This window comes from Podarcis gaigeae, assembly GCF_964106915.1.
Source record: "Podarcis gaigeae genome assembly, chromosome: 1".
Lineage (NCBI taxonomy): Eukaryota > Metazoa > Chordata > Lepidosauria > Squamata > Lacertidae > Podarcis > Podarcis gaigeae.
Genome location: NC_139678.1, coordinates 27391217 through 27414439, shown reverse-complemented (window position 1 = coordinate 27414439; position 23223 = coordinate 27391217). Strand labels below are relative to the sequence as shown.

The following is a 23223-nucleotide window of genomic DNA, read 5'->3' as shown; positions in this document are numbered from 1 at the left end:
CGTTACAAAGATTTCTCCAAATGTCAAAACAAAAAAAATTCCTTCCAGTAGCACCTTAAAGACCAACTAAGTTAGTTCTTGGTATGAGCTTTCGTGTGCATGCACACTTCTTCAGATACATGTGCATGCACATGAAAGCTCATACCAAGAACTAACTTAGTTGGTCTTTAAGGTGCTACTGGAAGGATTTTTGTTTTGTTTTGACTATGGCAGACCAACACGGCTACCTATCTGTTTCTCCAAATGTGCCATGAAGGCCGGTAACATCAACCCCGCCATATGGGAATCCCTGCCTAGAGGAAGTCAGGTCGTATAGCAATGACCAGAGGAGGAAGACTGCTGGGAGGAGCACAGAGAGAAGCACAACCAGACACCTTCACCTGCCCCAGCTGCAACAAAACATGGCTCTCCCATATCGGCCTCTACAGCCACAGGAGGCCCTGTAACCTTCCAACAGGTTGACTTCACCCACAATGGGCACTCCTCCATTGTCTCCTGAGACAGATGGATGCCAACCTAGTATTTTCCACTTAGGACGAATTCCAGAAGGGGAGTGGACATTCCAACTTTGCATGGGCAGGTCCTGAAGAACTAGAGAGATGCATATTCCCCATATGCCTAGGAGTCTTGAGCTACCATCAATAGGACCTGGGCTTACCAAAATCCTTTGCTGCCTCAGGCGAAGGATGACATGGTGCCACCCGCACGTCAACCCCAACTTCACACATAGAAGCTGACCTGACAGGCAGTTAAATCTTATTTCAGCACCGGTAATGGGGTGATATCCTTCCCTAGACCAGAGGGCAGCACAGCATGCACAGCTTACTCCTACCAACACCTTGCCATGGCTCCTGCCTTACCTGCCAAAACAATAGGGCCGGGGCCAGTTACAGAACCTCCAGACTTGATGGCAGTGCTTGTATTTTTTTAAAAAATTTATTTCAGCCACTTGGGGGGGACGGACAATATAATTAGCTGAGAAGCAGGATAAAAATCTAACAAACAAACAAACAAACAAACAAACAAACAAACAAACCAATGGCTAAATGGAGGCTCCTTGTTGAAAGAACATGGAGCTGAATACCAGTTGTTCAAAGGCACTGGTAGAGGGAGCTGTTGTCTTCCAGCTCTGGTTGTGGGCTTTCCAGAGACATCTGGCTGGCCCTTGTGGATCATCAAGACCCCAAGTTACTGCAGAGGAGCTTTGAGGGACTGGATTCTGGAGTTTTTGCCTGGCCCAGGATGGCTCTTTTTACATTCGTACATTTAAAGCATGGCCTTGAACCAATGTTTGCTCCCAGATGGAGGCTTAATACTGAGCTATCACAAGTGCTGTCAAGGTCGTGCTTTGGGGCAGAAGTCCAAGATCTTACTCAGAAGAATGAGCAAGAGAAGCTCCCACGTTTTTCAGAACTAGCTTACCACATTTTGAAGTGAAGTATTCAAATCTAAAGGCACCATCATCTAAAGAACACTCCTGTCCCTAGACCATTACTGTAAGTTCATAGTCTAAGGCTCCATCTGCACTGTAAATGAAAGCAGCACCATACAGACATGGCTTCTACCAAAGAATCATGGCAACTGTAATTAATTAAGGGTGAAGAGAGCCATTGGGAGACCCCCTATTCTTCTCACAGCAGGAGTTTGAGAGTTTTTCTCTTAGAAAGCCACTAATCTGTTACTTTTTCCATACCAGGCTTTCATTCATCTTTGGAAAGTGATGAATGCACCTGTTTAATTTATTTCAGAAGTTAATGTGAAAAATGCTATTCACATTACTGTTAGAACTTTCTAGTCACATGGCTGGCCCTTGCAAGACATTCAGGTACCAAAGATGGAAAATCCACACAGCACCCCACTGACATGAGGATCACAGCTCCCTGGAAATTCTCTTGGGCAAAACTCATGAACAAGACGTGTACAAAAGACTGATGACCTATCGATGGATTGTGCTCCAAAGGTAAGATCTGCCTGCTCTTCTTAATGGCTCCTCAACTTCAATCCAGACAATAACAGTTTTACCACACACACACAATCGCATCTCTACCGTCTTAGTTTGCCTAAATGGGATATTTCTGATTCCTAGCCTGAAACAGAACCAAGGCAATTTCTTGCATTATATAACTGCCTTTTCCTTTTCGCTAAACTCCAGGAACACCACCTAAAAACTCTGGTATGTGAAAGGATAGAAGTCAATAATGGATGCATTGAGAAGAGAAGGGGAGGAACTCCCAACGCATTATCGACTTGCATTTTTCTGAAGCCCTGCGGGTGCTAATGTCTGGGAAGATAATGCATTCCGGAAAGAGACAAGAGACACTAAAGGGTTGCTAGGACCAACGAGAGAAATAACCGCTTTCCCTTTAAGCAGGTGCTCGAGCAGATTCGAGTACAGACTGAAGAGAGAGGAGAGTGCTTGAATGGGGCACCATCGATCGCGAGCAACAGAGCGCAGCTAAAGTGGGAACATTTGGGTGAGGAGACAGGGAGAAAGATCACCCCTCCAAAAGCACCCGATCTCCAGACTGAGAGCCGTCCCCTAGGAGAGTTTAAAAACAACAGACAGACAAACCCAACAGCGTCCTTGTGTCACAGGCTATATAATACAAAGAGCGATTCCCACCGCCGATCGTGGGCGATCACGGATCTCCCTGGCTACCGGGTCTTCCCCGGTGCCGATTTCTAGCAAATGATTTACAAAAGGGGGGGTAAAAAAAAGCCAAGCGCAAAAAAACACCCTCTATAAACGCAGTGTCCCTTCCTTCACCTCCACCGCGCCCTACCCAGCGGCGTTCGCCGAGCTACTTTCCAGGCAGGCGAAGTATCTCGGTCTTCTTTGTTTGGCTGCGAGGGATTTGCACGCTCCAAGCGTGGTGCTCTCAGGTCCCCGCCAAGCAGCCGGTGCAGTTTCGCAGGCTGAAAGTGCTCCGCGGAGCCCGGGCGAAACCCGGGCGGAGATCTGGACGCAGCGACGCGCACATGTTCCCACGGCGGGGCGAGGCTGCGATCACACCGACAATATCTGCGGCCGTCGCTGCCTCCTTGGCCTGACCCTGCCCTCCACCTGCCTCGTTTGGTTTGCGGGAGAAGATCAGAAAATACAAACGTGGTGTGCAGCAAGAGATCGGGTTACCTTGGAAGCGCCACGCAGTCTTTCTCTCTCTCTCCCTCCAGCAAAAAGGTGTGTGTGCTGAAAGGGAGAAAGGCTGTGGTGGAGAGATGGGGGAAATTTAAATCCCGGCAGGAAAGTTCAGAGGCAGGCGATCCAAGCGGAGGAAGCCAAGCTCTGCCATCCCCTCTTGGAGCGAGAGGGCTGCACTCCTGGCGCTCTCCTCCCTTCCCTTCGAGGGAAGGAACCCGCGCAGGGGAGAGCCTCCATTGGGCAGGATCCGAAGCCGGGGAGAGCAAAAGATGATCGGGATTGGCTGGCGGGGAAGGAGGGTGTGGCAAGGCTGTCCCAGGGTGTTTCCTCGCTCTCTCGACTCCCCCCAGTGCAGCCTCGGAGATGTCGAAGGGTTGACCGTCTATTTTTATTCTCTCATCGAAGGCTTTAACTGCAAAATGCAAAACAACCGCGCGCAATCCTCCACCGCCGTCGTCTTCGGTGGTATATTATAAATGCACATAACATTTCACAGAGTGACATAAAAAACCCAATGGGATTAGAAATAGAGATATGTGTTCCGAAGATGTTATTATTAAATAGAACGAAATAATAAGAAACCTTCGTTAGATGCCCGACCGCATGCTGGAGGTGTCACACCGAAGCACACCAGCCAAAGCAAATCAATTGCCCTCTGCCACAAAAAAGCTAACAGCAAACAGCGCTGTACAAGGAAACCAGCCAGCAGAACGGAAGACCATATGAAAAGCCCGTTTTCACCCTCCCAGAACAATTCTTTAAACGAAGTTTGGTGCGACTCATTCAAGGATAAGAGCATCGTTACAGCTAAGATGTTTTAATTTCAGCTTTGTTTTAATTCGACCCTGTCCATGATTGATGCTGTATTCTAATTTCTGGAGTGTTTCTGATTCTTGTCGTTTCGTCAGTGGTAATCAGCCTTTGAGAACAGCTGTTGAAAAGTGGGTTATACTTTTTGTCGAATGAATAAATGGACAAAGAAGTAAAACTGATTATGACATAGCATGCACATGATTGTATGTAACAGCTACATGAAAGCCAATTTCGCACTGAAAACGTTTGTTAAGAACTGCAATGACTTCCAAACATCTGGATACAGGGAAAAACAAATGTTCACACAATTTTCTGGCAACAACAGTGTTTCCTACAGTTATTTATTGTATTTCTTACTCTCCCTTCACCAGAAGGTCCCATGGCAGGTTACAGTATATACAACCACAATTAAGATCCTAAAAACAACCCCACCCACAACCCGGTAATATAATCCATACAGCATATTACAAGGAAGAGAGTATAAAAAATATTCTTCAATTCTCAGTGGCCTCTCTGCCCTTCTAGTACAAAGACAGTACGGTACTGGTAAGATCTAACAAGGCTGGTTTAAGTTGTGTTAAGAGCGCCACATACAGTACAATAAAGTGCTTTGGTGGAATATGAAACATAGATGATAACACAAATACAAGGTGCCAGCTGCTGTATAAAGTGCTAACAACAACTCATGAAGTTCAATATCAGTACCATAATGGGGTAATGATGGCACCACACATTCTTTTTCCTTCTTGTGTTGTTCCACACAGGAGAAGTGTCAAGTGTGAAGTGGTCCACATACATTTTTTAAGTCACTTTCAGTTTCTATTTTAACTTAGAACAACAAGATGTTAATTAGAGTTGCATCACACATGACAAAATACATTGGGGCAGACCTGGTATACACCCTCATTTAGCTATGCCAAAATAGGATTCGTAAAGAAATCATTATCCCTGCAGTTGACCTTAGGGGTGGAAGGCAGTTGAAAACCAAGAAAAAAATGTCCTGTACAATCCACAGCTCATCTTACAGTAAGAAGTTTGGAATCCAGTTACTGAAGTGAAGGCTGTAGTTTCAACTGTTTAGGTTGTCATGTGTGAGCAAGGATTTTGCCCCCACTCTGTTAAGCATTTAGTATTCCTCCTTCATCAAAAATGTTCCCATTATAGCTAGTAATCAATATTCCGCTTTATATGCCAACCCACATAATGCACACAGACTTACGGACTTTTCTTGGTCACCACAAGATCGAGTATTCTCTACCATGCACAATGTTATTTGCTCAGAGACTAGAATAATTCAACATTGCCTATGAGCTCAACCATTCAAGCACTTTCTTGCCCTTTAAATCAGCATTCTAGGAGAAAAGAGAATGATTTTTTTATTTCTATTTCAGCAATGCCAACATCTTGTAAAATTCCCTTCTGTTCATTACAAGCAGCTGGTGTTGTTGTGAAAACGAAATACATTAATGTGAAAATGCGGGCAATTTATTCTCAGAATTTCCACCTCCTTATTGTGCAACATTTTTTAAAAAATTACATGATACCTCACCCTACAGTAAGAGGTACACAGTAAATTGCACGTTTTTATCCTTTGACCACATATGATTACACAGTAGCCCATAAGATTAGGAAGTCTCCTGTTTTGCCAGTGGGTAAAAGGTGTGGGACATGGATGGTGCTCTGGTCTAAACCACTGAGCTTCTTGGGCTTGCTGATTGGAAGGTCGGCAGTTCGAATCCGCATGACAGGGTGAGCTCCCATTTTTCTGTCCCAGGACCTGTCAGCCTAGAAGTTTGAAAGCATACCAACGTGTGTAGATAAATAGGTACCGCTGCAGCGGGAAGGTAAACGGCATTTCCGTGCGCTCCGACTTTCGTCATAGTGTTCTGTTGCACCAGAAGTGGTTTAGTCATGCTGGTCACATGACCTGGTAAAGCTGTCTGTGGACAAACGCCGGCTCCCTCAGCCTGAAAAGCAGAGATGAGTTCTTTGGCTTCAATGCTGCCTTTTGACAGCAGCATTCTCAAGCATTGAGGGGTGGCTCCACCTCCTCTGTTGGATCCAATAATTCTTCCATTAACCTCCCAAAAGAGGAAATCCTCAGGACTGGCTCCAGGAGTTCCTGCCCACTCCTCTAGGTGCTTTACCTGTTTCATGTCTGGCTCATTCTCTGAGGACTCCGTGTCTAGTGCCGGGTCATGGCTAAGCATAACGCATACCATACACAACATTTTATTCAGCACTTGTAACTGGGCTACTTGCACTAGGTGAGAGTGCAGGAGAAAATGATGACTTCATGCCTAGTGAGCTAGAAAGGTGCCATTGCTCTGAGGAACAGCATGTTTTTGCATGTTTAACATTTCAGCAATTCAGATGGCAATTCACATCAAGTAGCAGAAGCTGTGGGAAACTGTATCTGCAAACCCTCCTGCTTCATTTAACCACAGTTCCCTGAGACTGGACATAATGGGGGAAACTGTGGTTAGTTCAGTAGTTAAGAAGGAAAGTAGTAGGACTTGAGAACTATGGAGATTCTCCAAAGGAAGCCCTATGCACAATGCATTGGCAGTAGTCTAATGTGACTGCTACTACAGCACAGATAACAGTGCCTAGGAGAAGCACAGTTGGTGCACCAGTCTGAATCTGTGAGAGCCAATTCATGCCACTTTGGCATGGATCTAGAACAACCTCAACCCAGGGCTGACCCAATACATGTTGGCATGTACTCCCCCCGCCAGAGAAGAAGGAGTGAGTGAAGATCTATATCAGGAACAAGGGTGGGAGGAGATCAGCAGTGCCTCCTATTTGCCATGAGGCCACTATAGAGGGGACAGATCTGGCCTCCAAGGAGTGCCCCGTAGCTGTTGCTGCTACTATGGCAGCAGCAGCAGCAGCAGCAGCAGCAGGCAATGCATTCCTGGAGGCCAGATTTGCTATCCCAGTGGATCCTGTTGCCTGAGGCAGCTGCTTCGCCTCATGGGTGGGCCGGCGCTTCCCCATAGCTAACTGTGAATCTGATTTTTTAGGGCGAGTGTATCATCTACAATATGCTGAACACTATCTTCCAGATCAGCTGGAATCTTACCAGCAGTAAGTTTATTGGCCTTCATCCAATAATTAAGCAACTTAAAACATTGCTTTTGCATATCCATTGCTTCACCTGAACCTGATGAAAATAATAAATAGAGCTGGGTTACAAAATGCGCTTGATTCAAGCAGAGACATTAATGACAATGAAGCCAATGGGTCTACCATGTGACCTTGCTACACAGAGTCTGCATACTGGATATAATACTCCCCAGAATAGTCATAACAGGTCTTTTATGTTGTGAACCACCCTATTGTCTTTGGATGAAGGGCAGTATACACATTTAATCACCATCAACAGGCAAGTGTTTGTGGGAAAAGATCCTTGTAGGCCAAAAGTACAAAAACCACTGAATTAAATAGTTATTGCTATTGTGAATTATTAGTGTAGGTTTAAAACTGTTAATCCACAACTAAGGCCAGTTTGCCAGTTACCCAGCACCTCGAGACAATCAGCCACGTCGTGTATCCACAGCAGTGACCAGGGGAGGAATGATGCCTTCACCTGCCCCTCCTGCAACAAAACGCATCTCTCCCATATTGGTCTCTACAGCCACAGCAGGTGCTGCAATTCTCCAACGGTTTGACTTCACCTCCCAACAGTGCACCCTTCCATTTTCTCCCAAGACAGACGGAGGCCAGACCAGGTTCACCTGAAATATAGACTTCCCATCACTGCTAAATACTTCTTGTTTGCATCCCTGCATTCTCAGCCCAGCTTGAGGAAGAGCACAATTAAACTGGAAATTATATGTTGTCTCCAACACTTCTCAGCCACCACACACAATTAGAGCATTAGCTAACCGTCTGTTTGGGTTTGTTCATGCTGGAGATGGAACAGGCAGCAATACTTTGAGATTAACCTCCTGCTAATTCGGGGGGTGGGGTGGAGGAGAGAATCCACATAAGCATTATTACTACTTTTAGGAGTATTTTTTGAGTACTGGACAGCTAAGAACCTCAATGGGGAATCTTTAGCAAAAGCGGGTGGGGAAGACAGACAGCTGTAGAGTGAGGTCATATTATGTCATTCTTTTCAGCATTCTTATATCCCACTCCCTTCTGTGCATTTTTCTCTCCAGGCAGGAGCAAAGTCGACACATATTCATGATAAAAAATAAAGTAAGACTGGTTGGCACAATCCAGTTGAAGCTGAGCACCTTTCAGTCACGTTCTATTCCCTGGAAGAGGCTTAAAGCAGATGCTTAAATCTCCCATTTCAAAGAAAAGCACCCAGAAAATGCCTAGCATTAGCTGATTTGTGCCTATAGATTGTTTTGCACAGTCCTAACACATCCCAAATCACTTTTAAGAATTCAGTTCCTCAAAAGATATTAGTCACAAATACAATCTAACAACACTGGAAACCTCAGACCAATTGGACTGTAAGCCAGTCCAATAAACAGAACCAAAACAAACAGGAACACAAAATTTATTTTGAGTGGAAAGTGCCAAAGAAAACAAGACAGACAGAATTTATGGTCAGCGAATCTCAGCAATGCAAGATTATTATTTTTTAAAAACGACAAAACATTAGCATTGCCACTTTCTGGCTTATGTATTTAGGCAATTGATAAACAATATACATTGATAATGTGTTAGTTTGAGCAGTTGGCTAACAGCCCTCCTTCAGGTGTGCTGGGGCTGGAAAATGTGCAGCCGCATTTCTCAAACTGTGCTCCAGAGACCATCAGGACACTTCAATGCTGCATCCCACCTGCCTTGTCATGCTGTGGCTTTATTGTTGTGCGGTGGGTAGCAGCATTTCCCTGCATGTACAGTGCACAGGAATATGTAGGAGATGAATTGGTAAGAGAGTAAAGCTGCAGCATGCAGTGTGTCAGGGTGGGAATTAGGGATGCGGGAGAAATTGTATTCAGTTCACATTTAAAGGTGAATTTACCTAATCCACACTTTGCAAAACAAGATGCGAACCTTTAGCCTCTGAAATTCACACTTCTCCGATTTCTGCAGTGTAGTTCTCCAGACAAATAATGGGTACAAAAATGTAAAAGAATGAAATTTATTGTCTCTGCCTTTCCATTCCTCTCTCTCTCCTCTCACAATCTCTATATTGCCTATAACAGCAATGTCATGCTTTGGGTATGGCCAATTTGTCTGAACAGTTCTAGGATTTGAAAACTGAGTCTCTGTATGTTCTATTGAGAGAGGGAATTTATTTTAAAAAATGCAGATGCTATGGTAAAATGTGCATTGAATAGAATAGAATCACAGAACATGGGTAAAAGAATGTATTCAGGAAATTTGCAGGAAAACTGCATATCAAAATGCATACATTAGGATAAATGAACACTAAAATGCTACTGAATTTTAATGAGGTTTGTGTTATTTTTTAAATAATTTTTTTCCTACAAGCTGATGTAGAAATGTACAGAAGTGAAATTAAGAATGTGAAGAAACTGAAAGAAAACTGAGTTTGACATACCCGCCCATCTGAAAAGCAGAGGAAACGGATGTGGCAACAAGTGTCAGGGAAGGAAGACAGCAAACAGGAAGGAGGGAGACAGAAAGACTGACTGAGGGAGCTGCTGATCCTTTTGACCCATCCACTTCACGCAGATTCACACCCCACATCCTAATTCTCCCCCCTCTCCATCTCCTGCCAAACCCAGAAGCTTCTCCACCCTCCCTTTAAGGGCAAGGGCTAGAGGCAGCATTGAAGGAAGCTAGAGAGCCAAAAAGGTTACTATTTTTAAAGACACAGATAGGTACCCGTGTTGGTCTGCCATAGTCAAAACAAAAAAAAAAATCCTTCCAGTAGCACCTTAAAGACCAACTAAGTTAGTTCTTGGTATGAGCTTTCGTGTGCATGCACACTTCTTCAGATACCAATCTGAAGAAGTGTGCATGCACACGAAAGCTCATACCAAGAACTAACTTAGTTGGTCTTTAAGGTGCTACTGGAAGGATTTTTATTTTTTTATTTTTAAAGAGTAATACTAATAAACTGGGAAAAGAAAACGAAACTGGGGACAAGAGATAGAGCTTTCATAGGAAGATGTGAATGTGAAAGAAGTAGGTTGAAAGGAATGAAAGACACCGGCAGCTTGGGGGGAAATAAGTGAAAGCTAAGTGTGAAAAGAACAAGGAGATGAAATTACAGATCAGTTAAAAACAAAAACAAAAAACGCCAACCACTTTGAGAGGAGTATGTGTATATTGGGTGAGGGTGGTGGTGGTGGAAGGTAGATAAAATAAAAAATAAAATGCCCTCCCCACTAAGAACTTCTGGGTCAGCAATTCTGCATAAAATGGGGAGGCTGAGTCACAAAATGTCTCATGCAGTCTGTATTTTTCTTCAAGAAAGATGAACTGTGGGCAAAGAATTTAGCAGTTTAGAAAAGGGATTACTTAGCAATGGGGGCGGGGGGGGGGGAGTCTTGAATTGCCAGCTCATTCTGCCAACCCCTTTCTGCTGCCATTTTGTTATTGGCACCGCCATTTTGTGATGGGTGGGCTTCAGTCTCATTTTAGCCAACTCAAGTGGATCCTGGGAGCAGAAAACTAGAGAACCCCTGGCTTTAAGCATAATAAAGTGGGGGGGGGGGAGGGAAGTGTTGCAGGGATGTGCATGCTACTGTTGCCCTCCAAAAGAGGCAGGCAACTGTGTGAATTAGTAAGCCATGAGTATGTGGAGAGTCCCCACATGTTTTGGAAAGCACCGTTCTAAAACATGCCTCTTCACACAGTTGCTCTCAAACTTATGGAGGGCTACAAAAATGAGAAGGGTGGAGCTAACATGTTCATTCCCGCGCCGTTTTCCCTGTGTTTGCTATACACAGTTCCAGAATTCCAGAACAGAATTAAGGTGAGCTAACAGGCTTCATATTTAACAGTGCAAAAAGGCAGGTTAAGCTTCTTTTCCAGTCCAGGGCATCGGTGCCTAGGGGGGGGGGGGGGAGTAGTTAAGGAGAACAAGTCATCAACACATCAAAGGAAAATCCTTGGAGTTTGGACAAACAGGGGTTGCCAGAGCCAGTGTGGTGTAGTGGTTAAGAGCGGTATATTCATAATCTGGGGAACCGGGTTCTTGTCTTCGCTCCTCCATGTGCAGCTGCTGGGTGACCTTGGGCTAGCCACACTTCTCTGAAGTCTCTCAGCCCCACTCACCTCACAGAATGTTTGTTGTGGGGGAGGAAGGGAAAGGAGAATGTTAGCCGCTTTGAGACTCCTTCGGGTAGTGATAAAGCGGGATATCAAATCCAAACTCCTCTTCTTCTTCTTCTACAGCCATCGTGATGTCACACAGAAAAAAAATATTTTAAAAGCAAATGTTTGGAGGATGTGGGGCAAGTGGAACTTCTTAGCAGGCTGGCCGAGACGGAAGGGAAGGTGTTTTCTGCAAGTGCTGCTGGGAAGGAGAAGCATCTCTTGAGATGTAAATGCTGTCAACTCTCCACAAACCCCAGGTGTAAATATTTGTGAATAAAAATATTTCATGAAGACCCTAGCCTCCGTTGTGCATTTCCTCCCAAAGAAACACAAACCCTGGTTAAGTGCCAAGACTCCGGCAATCTCCCCACTTGGCAGAGATTGGAGTGGCCTGAAACATTATGTCTTGAAATGAGCAAGTAGTATTGTAATTATGCTCTGCTATGAATTCCTCTTATTGTATTTCTCAGGGTGGATGAATCTTCCCATTTTGGTTTCTCTCAGGTTCCTCACTTTTCCAATCTTCAGTTCTCAACATTTCTAATCTTCTGTTCTCAACAGTTTGTGGTGTTTTTTTTAAAGTCCACCAGCATTTTAGTGTTAATTTCTTTTAATATACACACTTTTGCAAAGGAATTTCTCCCAATATAATGCATTTTGATATGCTATTTTTGTACACATTACTTGGCTGGGGAACTGCATTGCCAAATTCAGAGATGTGTAAATTTTGATGCATGGCTGTTTTTTTTGCGTCTCAACATTGTTTTGGAAAGTAGGTTCATATTTAAACGTGTACTAAATTGAAAACCTCCCGTCCCTAGTTATAAGCCACTTTAGGTATAACTATGTAGAAAAGTGGCGATCATTACCATCACCATCTTAAAAACAACAACATCCCAGAACAGTTCATTATTACTAGCTAAGCTTCTCCCAAATAAATTGATCTTAAGATGTGAATGAAGGAATTCTACACCAAATGCAGCAAGGCATTTTGTAGAATATATTTGCTCTCTTTTCAAGTGTCAATTATGCCTGATTTGACATGCCAAAATAAATGAAAATTGCTGGCCACAAAACCAGCGGTAGGGGTTCATAACAGTCACACAGCTTTTATATAATAATAGAGCACTTGTAATAGCAATTTTCCTGTGCTCAGACAGTTTCAAGTACATCATCTTTATAGCTCTTTCAACTTTGTAAGGTAAGTTATTACATTATTCCAGATTGGAGGTGATGGAGACAGAGACAGTGGCTTACCTGAGCTCAGTGAATTCACAGGTGATTTGCTCCTGTGCTTGACTGCTATCCTACTCCCTCTCAAAGCCAATCCTAAATATTCTAGGCATTTGCAGTAATCATATTACATTCTTTCTGGCAAGATTTAACAAAACCCCTTTCTGCAATGTAATTCTAAAGGTACAAACAAGGCTATACAACAGTGCTTATTTTATTGGGTGGGATTGGGGGTGGGGAGATTGTAATAGGTATTGAATCATGGCATCTAGTTCCCATGGTGATTGGCAGATGAACAGCAACATGTACAGAGAGATGCATATAGAAGTGTGTGTGGTGATGTTTCTCCCAATCTTGGCCCCATCTCCATGCACACGGTCATATTCCTTCTGCCACACCCATTCATCAACTGTGTGCATACGAGAAATATATTCTGTTGATGCATAGCTGCATATGTGCAGGTCATGGACAGTAGGTGGAGGACATATTCCCATTCTTCTGCACATTACTATGATAATGTGCCAGCGCTCCTGACTCTTCTCTTCCTGTGCTCTCTTTACATGCAAAAAAAGCACTCTTCACAACTTCTCTTTCTCACAGTGCACCTGCTGCTTTGCAGAATATAAGGCAGGCACCCTGCCTCAAAAAATAGAAGCTCACAAAAGTCACAATCTAACATTCAACACAGGGGAGGGAAGAAGAAGAGGTAGGTGAAACAGGGAAGCAACACATAGGCGTTTCAGTCCTCCCAAGGTGGAAAAGTTGACTCAGACGGTAACACTGCAGACCTATGCAAGTTTAGGCATAAGTTAAGCCCCACTGAGCTCTGTGGGGCTTACTTCCTGGTATGCAAGCATAGTATTGTACCCTAAGGTTGCAATCCTATGCATATTTACTTGAAATCAGCATTTACTGCCAAGTAGGCAAGAATTTTATTGTATTGTTAGGCACTAATTGATAAAAAAGGGGGGAGGATTTCTCGTTCAGCTGTATGGGTCATAGTCAGAAATGCCAGTTCTTTTTAAACGTAAAAAGGAAACACAACTTCTCTTACATCATTACAGGCCAATCACAAAAGTGGCATCTTTATTCAACAAGATATAGTACAAAATGAATCTGTACATCTTTCTATTAACAGGATGTGTTTACAGTTATATTACACTTTTCCAGCCTTTATACTGCATCATCTTAAATACAAAAGAAAATTTACAAAACCCTTTATTCACTTTGTGATTTAGGCCAGCGTGAGACAAAAGGACTCTTCTCACTAGCCTTCTCCAACTGTATGCATTCAGTTGCAGCTCTCAAATCATGCCAACGCTTCAAAAAAGAAAAAGGAAAAAAAGTGGAAAGTAACCTGTTTGTCGTGCTGTTTAAAATATTAAAGAATTGCTAAAGTAAGCTTCCATTCTTGTAACTTGGGTATGTGGGTTTTAGAAACAGCAAATTAACAGAGTGCAAGCTGTTGGCCCCAATCCATCTTACGTTGGACTTTCAGCCTGATCCTATGCTTATTTACTTGGAATTAAGTTCATTCGGTTCAACAGGGTGTATTCTTAGGCAAGCGTGCATAGGATTGTAACTTAAGTTTCACTTAAATCAGTGGAACCAGTCAATTGCACCAGGGATGTGTGGCCTAGGGGCACATGACACTGGTGTGCTGGTGCTTTGTGTGCAAGCACTACTGTCTTGGGTTATACATACCACCCAGCCTCGTGTAATGATCAGTCACAACCAACTTCTTATTTGTTGGTTTAAGCAAGGGCTTGTTTAAAATACCTTGTGTCAAAGAAAACCCGAACTGGGCTCAACAGTGATGGCTACCTTGAGATGATGGACTGGGTGCTCTGTATTGTTTGGTTTGTTAAAACATAGTGGGGAAACAACTCTTTTTCAATTTTTCTCATCCCCCAATAAGTAGTTAAAATATCAGAAGGCAAGCTTCCCCCACTTTATTTCCCCAAGGGTGTCAATCACAGAGTGAAGTATTTTCACACATACAGCCACATTATGGAAAAGCAGATTAAGAAGCATCTGTGACAGCTACCATGAAGAGAAAGGCAGAGCTGAGCTAACCCAACACAGATTTGTGGTGGGACATCCATTGCTACTTCAAATATGCTGTTTATTCCTGGTTTAGTGATTTAAGACTCGAGTAAACCCTTCACTCAAACACTGTCACTTAACGTGTGAAAGGAGAAATTTCTCATACATATGGATAGCACTAATTACATCCAGGGAAGCAAAATTCCAACGATATATAATTATAGTCTCTGAAACATGCTGCTGTTCACGTTCACAACATCTGGTACAGTGACAATTTTCAGAAAAGAGATGGATTAGAAAGACATAAGTTTCAGCAGATCCTTAGCCAAGTCCATTTATGTTCTGATCTATCTTGGATAAAAGAATCACAATTTGAATTCAACAATTTGATCCATGTCAAGCAATTCCATTTAGCTTAGATTATTTAAATCCACCTGCCTCTCTAAATAGCAAGAGGATGCTCTCTAAAATCACACCCCATGACAAAAAGTTTAAAAGGCAAAGCCTGCTTTACTAGCACCAACTGAATGCAAGCAATTTTATATTGATAGATGCTAGTCTTAATTTAAAAGGAAAATTAAAAGGTTAGTTCAAAACAAGAGAATGTTCAAAGATACTATATGTGGATAACCTAGACCTACTGATCTTTTCTTAAATCCCTGAGTTTGCTTGATGGTTCCCCCATGTAACCTGCTGTCAGCTACATCAAATCTAAATGGATGCTATTTAAATAGCTTCAGCAATGGCAAAATCCATAAGGGAAACACGCTTATTACTTATCTTGCATTTTAAAGGAGGAAAATAATTCAAAAGGGGAGATCATGTGTTTTGCTTATCTCAAGGTTTAGCTTTAGTATGGATGTGGTTATGAAGGCTATAGTTGCTACATCAAGTGGAAATTAAAGAGTGAGTCAACTATTATGTTCTTCAAGTGAATCAAAACAAATTTAAAGTGGCACAATTAGCAATTCTTTAAAAAGCTCCACAGAAGCAATAAAATGAGATAGCGGAGGGGAATATTTTGGAAATTTTGGTTATTTTGAAGAATTATGCAGTTACTAAGCTGTTAATTCCAAAGAAAGTATTGATTTTAACGTAGGAAACAACTGTATCACAATTTAGTCTCATTTGAAATAAAGCACACTTTTCTGGATTTTACCCTGTAGTAATTAACAAATGCACGAGCAGAGACCATCACTTGCAACTGGAGCCTTGAACATTTTCAGTTACAGCTCCCACTTCCGAAGAGGCAAGCAGTTTGCTAAAGCTGTGGCTTGCCTCCAGGGCTGTGAAAGCTACTGAAACGCCAAAGGAATATCCCCCCCACAACCCTGTTGTTCCTTTGAATGGCAGCCTGTATGTAGGACCCAAACTATGGTAAGGTTTTAGTTTTCGTTTGCACCTTGTCTATCTGATGTGCACATTTTTGGGGGGAAAAAAAGCTTTCGGACCACCTACAAAGTTGTCCAACCTCATAATACTGTTAAGCCACACAACACCCAGCTTCTAGAAGCTCCTCTCACAGATTACAAGACATGTTAATGGAAGAAAATCTTGCTCAATAATATTCTAAGATTTCAGAGCCATACGGTGTCTTTCTTTTAATGGAAGCCCTTGCTACTCCAACTATGCTTGCCTACTTGCTTACTAACAAAGACTGTTGGCATTTGAACAAGGCAAGATAAGGTGCTTTTGAGAAGCATGCAACGTATGCAAGTCCAGACTCTAAATAACATTTAAATACCACATTGCTTTCAATGGTACCAACAGCTTATATAATGATGCTCTAGAAACAGACACCTGTATATGCTACTGTAGTAGTTAAAAAAGGAACATGTTTCTGTGCATCCGCTCAGCCAGAAAATTATCCTTGCATCTTTGCTTCATGTAGTGACTTACTAAAAGAGTAAGGGTTAAACAGCAAGTGTCCATAGTTGTCTTATAGCCTGGAACATGTTGTTTGATTTGAGGCCAAAGGAAAAACATGTTGAGATTTGTTTTCGTACTATAACAGCTCTTATATGACATCAGAGTCTGGGGATCCTCTCACCCCTGAAACATATTCCTACACTCTAAGGAGCTTAAAAATAATGTATGCTGGAGCCAAACTGGTATAAATGGTGTGGGTGTTATTAACTGATACATTTAGAGTCGACTACTATATGCTAATTGAGTGCTTTGCATCTCACGATAGCTAATGCAACAGAAATTGTAGTAACCAATTCTTAGATATGTAGATTGAGGTTACATTAATAACCCAAAGTTGCACAGTCTCCTACACCTAATGCAATCATCCTGTTTGGGCATTTGAAACCTGTGGGAATGCCCTCTTCACACAATGTATGCCAGCGTTGTCTTGCCATTTTCAGCTCAGTCTGAAGGGGGCTGCTTTCTATGTGCACAGGTTTTCCAACACAGGGACAAGATTGGATTCCCGCCTCCGAGGATGAAATCCTATGTGCATCGAAGAGATGATCACACATGAGCTGTGGAATGCTGCAAATGCCTGTGTTGTCATGGGGCCAGGGCTAGTGCCATACATTCCTGCAGGGCCCCTTCATGCATTTAGAACTGAATGCTTGAATAGAATTTGCAATATCAGGTTAAGACAAATCCGGCTCATTAGACCTGAATTATGATGGACTGGAAAAGCAACAGAAAAGAAAGACTGCCATAAAGATGCCTTCCGAGCTTAACAAAGCACTGGCTTTTTCTCCAGCCCACTGTTCGGCTAATCTTGGCATATTTGTGGAACAAGAAAAGAAAAGAAAAGAAAAGAGGCTGAGTGAGCTTGGGTGGGGTGGAATCCTTACACGTCTCAGACAGGCTCTTGCAGTGTACATAATTCAAAAAAATCATAATTCTGCACACGTTGCAGAGGACTTGTTCGTTAAATTATTTGTCATTTTATAAGTGCAATCATACTTCATCCACTGCTGCTAGGAAGAATTTGCCCAAATGGGGAGGGGTAAGCACAGATCACTGAGAATAAGTATATTCATATTTACTGATAGTCTTTTATCTGCTTCTTATGGACTGATATATCCAAATGAAAGCACCCACAGACACTCAAGGGTGGGAAATACTATTAAGGGATTAAGATGGTATCGAAAGAATTGGGAAGAGAACCAGAAAAATAAATCAAGTTTATCACAATTGCAAACATACTCACATGGCCTTTTTTTACTTAGAAGAAAAGCAGAGGCTTGAATTTCTGGAACAAAGACTCGACTATAAGTTTCCTTACTGTGTAGGCCAACCTCCACCACAATCATCACCTGAACTATTGAGACACAACTGAAAAAGAGCACTGAACAATCTGGTACAGCAGGCATCACTTCTGAAGTAACACACTCGTGTTTCACAAAAGCTGTTTCGTTATTCCACTGGCACTGAAATAACATTCAACTCCGCATTGAGAAAACATACATATCCCTGAAAAAAGAAAGGTAAGAGTCCTAAGCGACTTTCGGAACGCAACACTCTTTTGCACCTCCCTTGCAGATGTGGCCCATTCATGGGGTGTCCTAAAACCACGCTAAACAGTCCCGGCTGGAAAATCCAGTTCACTTCGCTGAGGCTCCTGCTATTGCGGTGGCTGATGCTCTGGGGGAGGATCCTGGAGGGGCACAGCTGGCCGGGGCCCTGCCGGCCTGGGAATTGCCTGGTGCTGCCTCTGCCTGTAAGCAATGACTGTGCCCAAGAGTAAAGCAATGATGGTCATGAGGTAAAGGTCCCACTCAGGTCCCAAGAGCTGGTCCATGTCAAGGTGTGAGAACACTTCTTTGATCTAAACAAAAAACAGACAAAGCGAGAGGCATTCAGTCCTCAGCTGCTGTCCACAATTTCAATAGCTTCCTGCCCCTTATGTGAACAAGAATGCTAAAAGATAAAGGTAAAGGTACCCCTGACAGTTAAATCCACTCACGAACAACTCTAGGATTGCGGTGCTCATCTCGCTCTACAGGCCAAGGGAGCTGGCGTCTGTCCACAGACAGTTTTCCAGGTCATGTGGCCAGCATGACTAAGCCACTTCTGGTGAAGCCACAGCAGCACACAGAAACGCTGTTTACCTTCCCGCCAGAGTGGTACCTATTTATCTACTTGCACTGTGTGCTAGGTTGGCAGGAGCTGGGACCGAGCAACGGGAACTCACCCCGTCGTGGGGCCTCGAACCGCCGACCTTCCGATCGGCAAGTCCAAGTGGCACAGTGGTTTAAACCACAGCGCCACCTGCATCCCTGAACAAGAATGTTACTGAGTGTCAAACCTTGTCTTTTTGATGGGCAACTTATCTGTGGTAACCTTGCAGCCAGGTTATGTTCTTTCTTCAAGGACCCTGGAAAGCTGTTTAGTGTATTTCACCTCCCATGTATTACATGTGCTGCAAGTTTTATTTTTAACTCGAGTTAAATTTTATACCTGCCCACTGGCTACCACCACCTACAGCTCTGCAACACCCATGGGAACACTTCTCTCCCACTCTTCCTCAACAGGAATATAAAGTGATCAGTCTGAATGGTGGTGGGATGAGTGCACAGCTTCAGCTTGGCATTCCTGCAGCTTACTGCTTCATGATTAAACCCCAGTTGACTGTAGCAGAGTGCAAGAGAAATATGAAGGCCCATTTCTAAGGGGCAAAAATGAAGTGCCCCAGGGCTTTCCTGAAAACAGGCCATGTTAAGAGTCCCTATCAAATGGGAGTACTACCAGTTGAAATGAACAAGAAAAAGAAGTCATAACCTTGACCTGCACAGGTTTAGACTCTTTCTCCCCACACCCAGCTTGATGGTTTTACAGCCTAAGGACCCCATAGATAGCTGGATATTAGTAATGATGGCTAAATGGAGTCTCCCTTGTCAGAGGAGTTATGACAATGAATACCAGATGATGTGGGGGAAGGGACAGCATGGGATGGAAACTGCCTTCATGCTTCACTTGTGGGTTTTCTAACAGCACCATGTTGGCTACTCCTGCAGATTTCAAAGGACTCTCCAGTATAATGATGAAACCAGGGTAACACCAGGATGTCAGGCACTGCAACAGGGGCAGTGGGTCAATTTTGGGTAAAAAAGGTAAAAGGTAAAGGACCCCCAGACGGTTAAGTCTAGCCGAAGGTGACTATGGGGTTGCAGCGCTCATCTCGTTTTCAGGCCGAGGGAGTCGCTGTTTGTTCACAGACAGCTTTATGGGTCAAGTGGCCAGCATGACTAAACCGCTTCCGAAGCAGCAGAACACTGTGATGGAAAGAAGAGCACAGAAACACTGTTTACATTCCAACCGCAGCGGTACCTATTTATCTGGTGATAGGTTGGCAGGCTCCATTCTTAAGGATCAAACCTATCATTTCTTAAGGAAATCAGCCCTGAGTGCTCACTAGAAGGACAAATCCTGAAGCTGGGACTCCAATACTTTGGCCACCTCATGAGAAGAGAAGACTCCCTGGAAAAGACCTTGATGTTGGGAAAGATGGAGGGCACAAGGAGAAGGGGACGACAGAGGACGAGATGGTTGGACAGTGTTCTCAAAGCTACCAGCATGAGTTTGCCCAAACTGCGGGAGGCAGTGGAAGACAGAAGTGCCTGGTGTGCTCTGGTCCATGGGGTCACGAAGAGTTGGACATGACTAAACAACAACAACAGGTTTGCAGGAGCTGGGACAGAGCAACAGGAGCTCACCCCATCATGGAGATTCGAACCGCTGACCTTCTGATCAGCTAGCCCAAGAGGTTCAGTGGTTTAGACCACAGCGCCACCCATGTCCCTCAATTTTGGGTGTAGCTGAATGGGAGCAAGTATGACAAGGAAACACTTTTACAGGTGAAGTGGGACAGAAGCCAAGGACAAACAATAACCTCCAACCTGAAAACTTCATACTGCCAGAAACTGTTCTATCTACAGGCAAAGTGTTCCTGTACCTTAAAGCTGTTTCCAATTACACATCTATACTTCAAGCCAGACACACAGAAGAAGGGGAAAAGAGGTAATTCTGACCAGGAATGCACCACCATCAAAGTACCTTCAGTATTATTCTTTCCCTACAAAAGCTCTGCATTACTTACATTGGTTTCTTGTACATACTGGAAGGCATAAATGATTCCTAGTTTGCAGAGTGCAAGGAAGACTGGAACTTGAGCATCTGGACTAGCATCAGCTGCCATGTCATAGAAGCGTTTTGCGAGGTGAATATCCTACAAAATACACACAATTAAAATATATTCGTGAACGACAAAAGCAGTTAACTTGAACTTGTTGGTGCTGACCTCTAAATAAGAGCAGGAAGCTGATATTCCCCCCCACCCCAATATAATGCATAATAAATATGCAAGGCACTTTCATTAATGGTGACCTTGTCTCCATTTAGTCAGATTGAAAACTCCTTCCCTCCCCACCTGCCGCCCAGTGCATTATGTACAAATGCCTACAGTAGATGGCAAGAGATTCTTACAACTGACCATACTGGAAATTTTGCTGCAACAAATTTCACAATGACCATGTCTCCCAAGGTGGCTCACCTGCTTGATTCCAAGTCCTTTCTCATGCATATAGCCCAGGTTGAACATAGCTTGGGCACTGTGCTGCTGCTCCGTTGCCAGGCGGTAGTGAATAAATGCTGTTTCGTAATCAACTTCAGTTCCAAAGCCATAGAAATGGTAATCGCCAAGTTTCAGTCGAGCAACAGTGTACCCTATCAGCAGAAGAACAACCACAATGAAGAGAAGAGTGAGCTATATGGCACATTTTTTTCGGTTAGCCAGGGTTTGTAGGTTTCTGTCCCAGACCAACAACCAACTGTAGAGGGAATTTCATTTCACCACAAGATTTTCTGGCACTATGGACAGAATTTGATTCTGCAGTATTTAGCTGAACACGCGTGCCCCGTTATGCAAATGCACCCTGAGAATACGGTAGCATTCAGAAATTTCATTTCAGAAATGACTAAGTTTGGGATCTAGGTGATTACAGCAGCTACTGTGCAATGAGCCAAGTGCAATGACATGGCAAAAGCAGACCCAGTATCAGTTCAGCTCTGTAATATGCAAGATTTCTTAGATCTGAATGTATTTTGCAATAGTCAGAGAAATGTGGCTGCAGGGAAGAGAGGATTCAGGTGGCACAAAGCAAGACTTTAACCTATTTACGATCTGCTTCCAGCTACTGAACAGACACAGCAGCAATACCAGTCTAATCAGGAAACTGCCACAAGGACTCCTCATGTGTGCTATGGCCGAGGAACCAGAGAATTTGAGCTATGACTCACCTTGGGAGGCTGCTCTATTCCAGTGCAGTAAGGCTCTGGGATAAGTCTCATTCTCTTCTATTATGCTGGCCTCTTCTGAGGAATTAGAATAAATGTTGGGAGAATTAAACACACAAGTCATATTTAATTTCCAAAGGATTAAGTACCCACATGATTCAGGTGAGTAGGGGTGGGCACAGCCTCCTAGTTCTGCTGCAGAAAGTTAACCAAATGATTTCTGTCATTCACATCACACAGTCACCACCCCTTGCCTGCATCTAGTCTGCCAGACCCTGATGGTCACAGTGGTTGGTGGCAAGAACCTACCAAAATCAGGAGCTTACACTAGGCCCCCGCACACCAGCAAGCATAGATGGTGGGTTTGTGTTTTACACTTTCCTTCATGGGACTGATTTTCTGCCCCTGTGTTCCCTGTGCAAGATGCCATTCTGCATCTAACAGCCTGGGGGAAAACATATTTAAAAATAAAACAAATGTTTCTGCTCATGAAATCTTCTCTTCGGAAGCAATCCCGTAAGAGCAAGGCTTGAAAACCCTCAAATATCCAAAGGCAGCAAGAACACCTACCCTCCCTTGTTGGAGAGGAGGCTTCCCAGTGTTTCCCTACTGACCTGAAAAATGCTGAAAAACAGCAGGCCCTGGTTCTATTCTAAAAATAATATATTATATATTATGATCCTGTTTCTTCCCCTCCTCCCCAAACTGCAATTCTGGTCCAGTGGGAGAAGAATTCTCTCCATAACTGATAAATTGGCCTGTAAGGTAAAGATATTCCTGCCCTTACGTGCCAGTCGTGTCCGACTCTAGGGTTGTGCGCCCATCTCACTTAAGAGGCCGGGGGCCAGCGCTGTCCGGAGACACTTCCGGGTCACGTGGCCAGCGTGACGAAGCTGCTCTGGCGAGCCAGCACCAGCGCAGCACACAGAAACGCCGTTTACCTTCCCACTATAAAGCGGTACCTATTGATCTACTTGCACCTAGGGGTGCTTTCGAGCTGCTAGGTGGGCAGGAGCTGGGACCGAAAGACGGGAGCTCACCCCGCCGCGGGGATTCGAACCGCTGACCATGTGATCGGCAAGTCCTAGGCAATGAGCACCACAGCACCACCCGCGCCCCCACAGCGCCACCCGCGTCTGTAGTTTACTTTAAATTTAGAGCCGCAAAAACACTGGGATAGAATGCCATGGTGACGGAACACACACGGTGCCTATACTAGTTTTCAATAGGAAGCTTGCTTAAGAGTAGCATGGTAATGGGTCAGTTTAAACAGTTACATACTTCAGCGATTACCTAAAAAGCCCAACAATCCCACTACATTGCCCAAGATTAACACAGATCGTCTTTTCAATTGCATCCGTTCATTAAGTTTCAACAAGCAAGAGCATGTGAAATCTGTGCATTGTGACTGCTTCACATGCAAAATATTGATTTCCTGGAAGAAGTGCAAGCCCAATGGTTGGTGCCCAATG

The 23223-nt window shown here is 43.7% G+C and overlaps 2 protein-coding genes across 3 annotated transcripts in view; both read right to left on the bottom strand.

Annotated features, from left to right (window-relative positions):
* STON2 (stonin 2) overlaps window positions 1-3340 on the bottom strand; it is a 64706-nt gene extending 61366 nt beyond the window's left edge. The window contains exon 1 of one of the 2 annotated variants that reach the window (XM_083732733.1): window positions 3134-3340. The gene's annotated coding sequence lies outside the window, so the exon portion shown is untranslated. The remainder of the gene's footprint in view (window positions 1-3133) is intronic. The other variant, XM_083732734.1, reaches the window with a different exon arrangement.
* Window positions 3341-13498: 10158 nt separating this feature from the next.
* The window catches only part of SEL1L (SEL1L adaptor subunit of SYVN1 ubiquitin ligase), a 37283-nt gene continuing 27558 nt past the window's right edge, over window positions 13499-23223 (bottom strand). The window contains exons 18-21 of the mRNA XM_083733178.1: window positions 21755-21829; window positions 21009-21181; window positions 20556-20684; window positions 13499-18284 (exon numbers count right to left, since the gene is read on the bottom strand). Coding sequence (XP_083589304.1) covers window positions 18081-18284; window positions 20556-20684; window positions 21009-21181; window positions 21755-21829 — 581 coding nt within the window. The 3' untranslated portion in view covers window positions 13499-18080. The remainder of the gene's footprint in view (window positions 18285-20555; window positions 20685-21008; window positions 21182-21754; window positions 21830-23223) is intronic.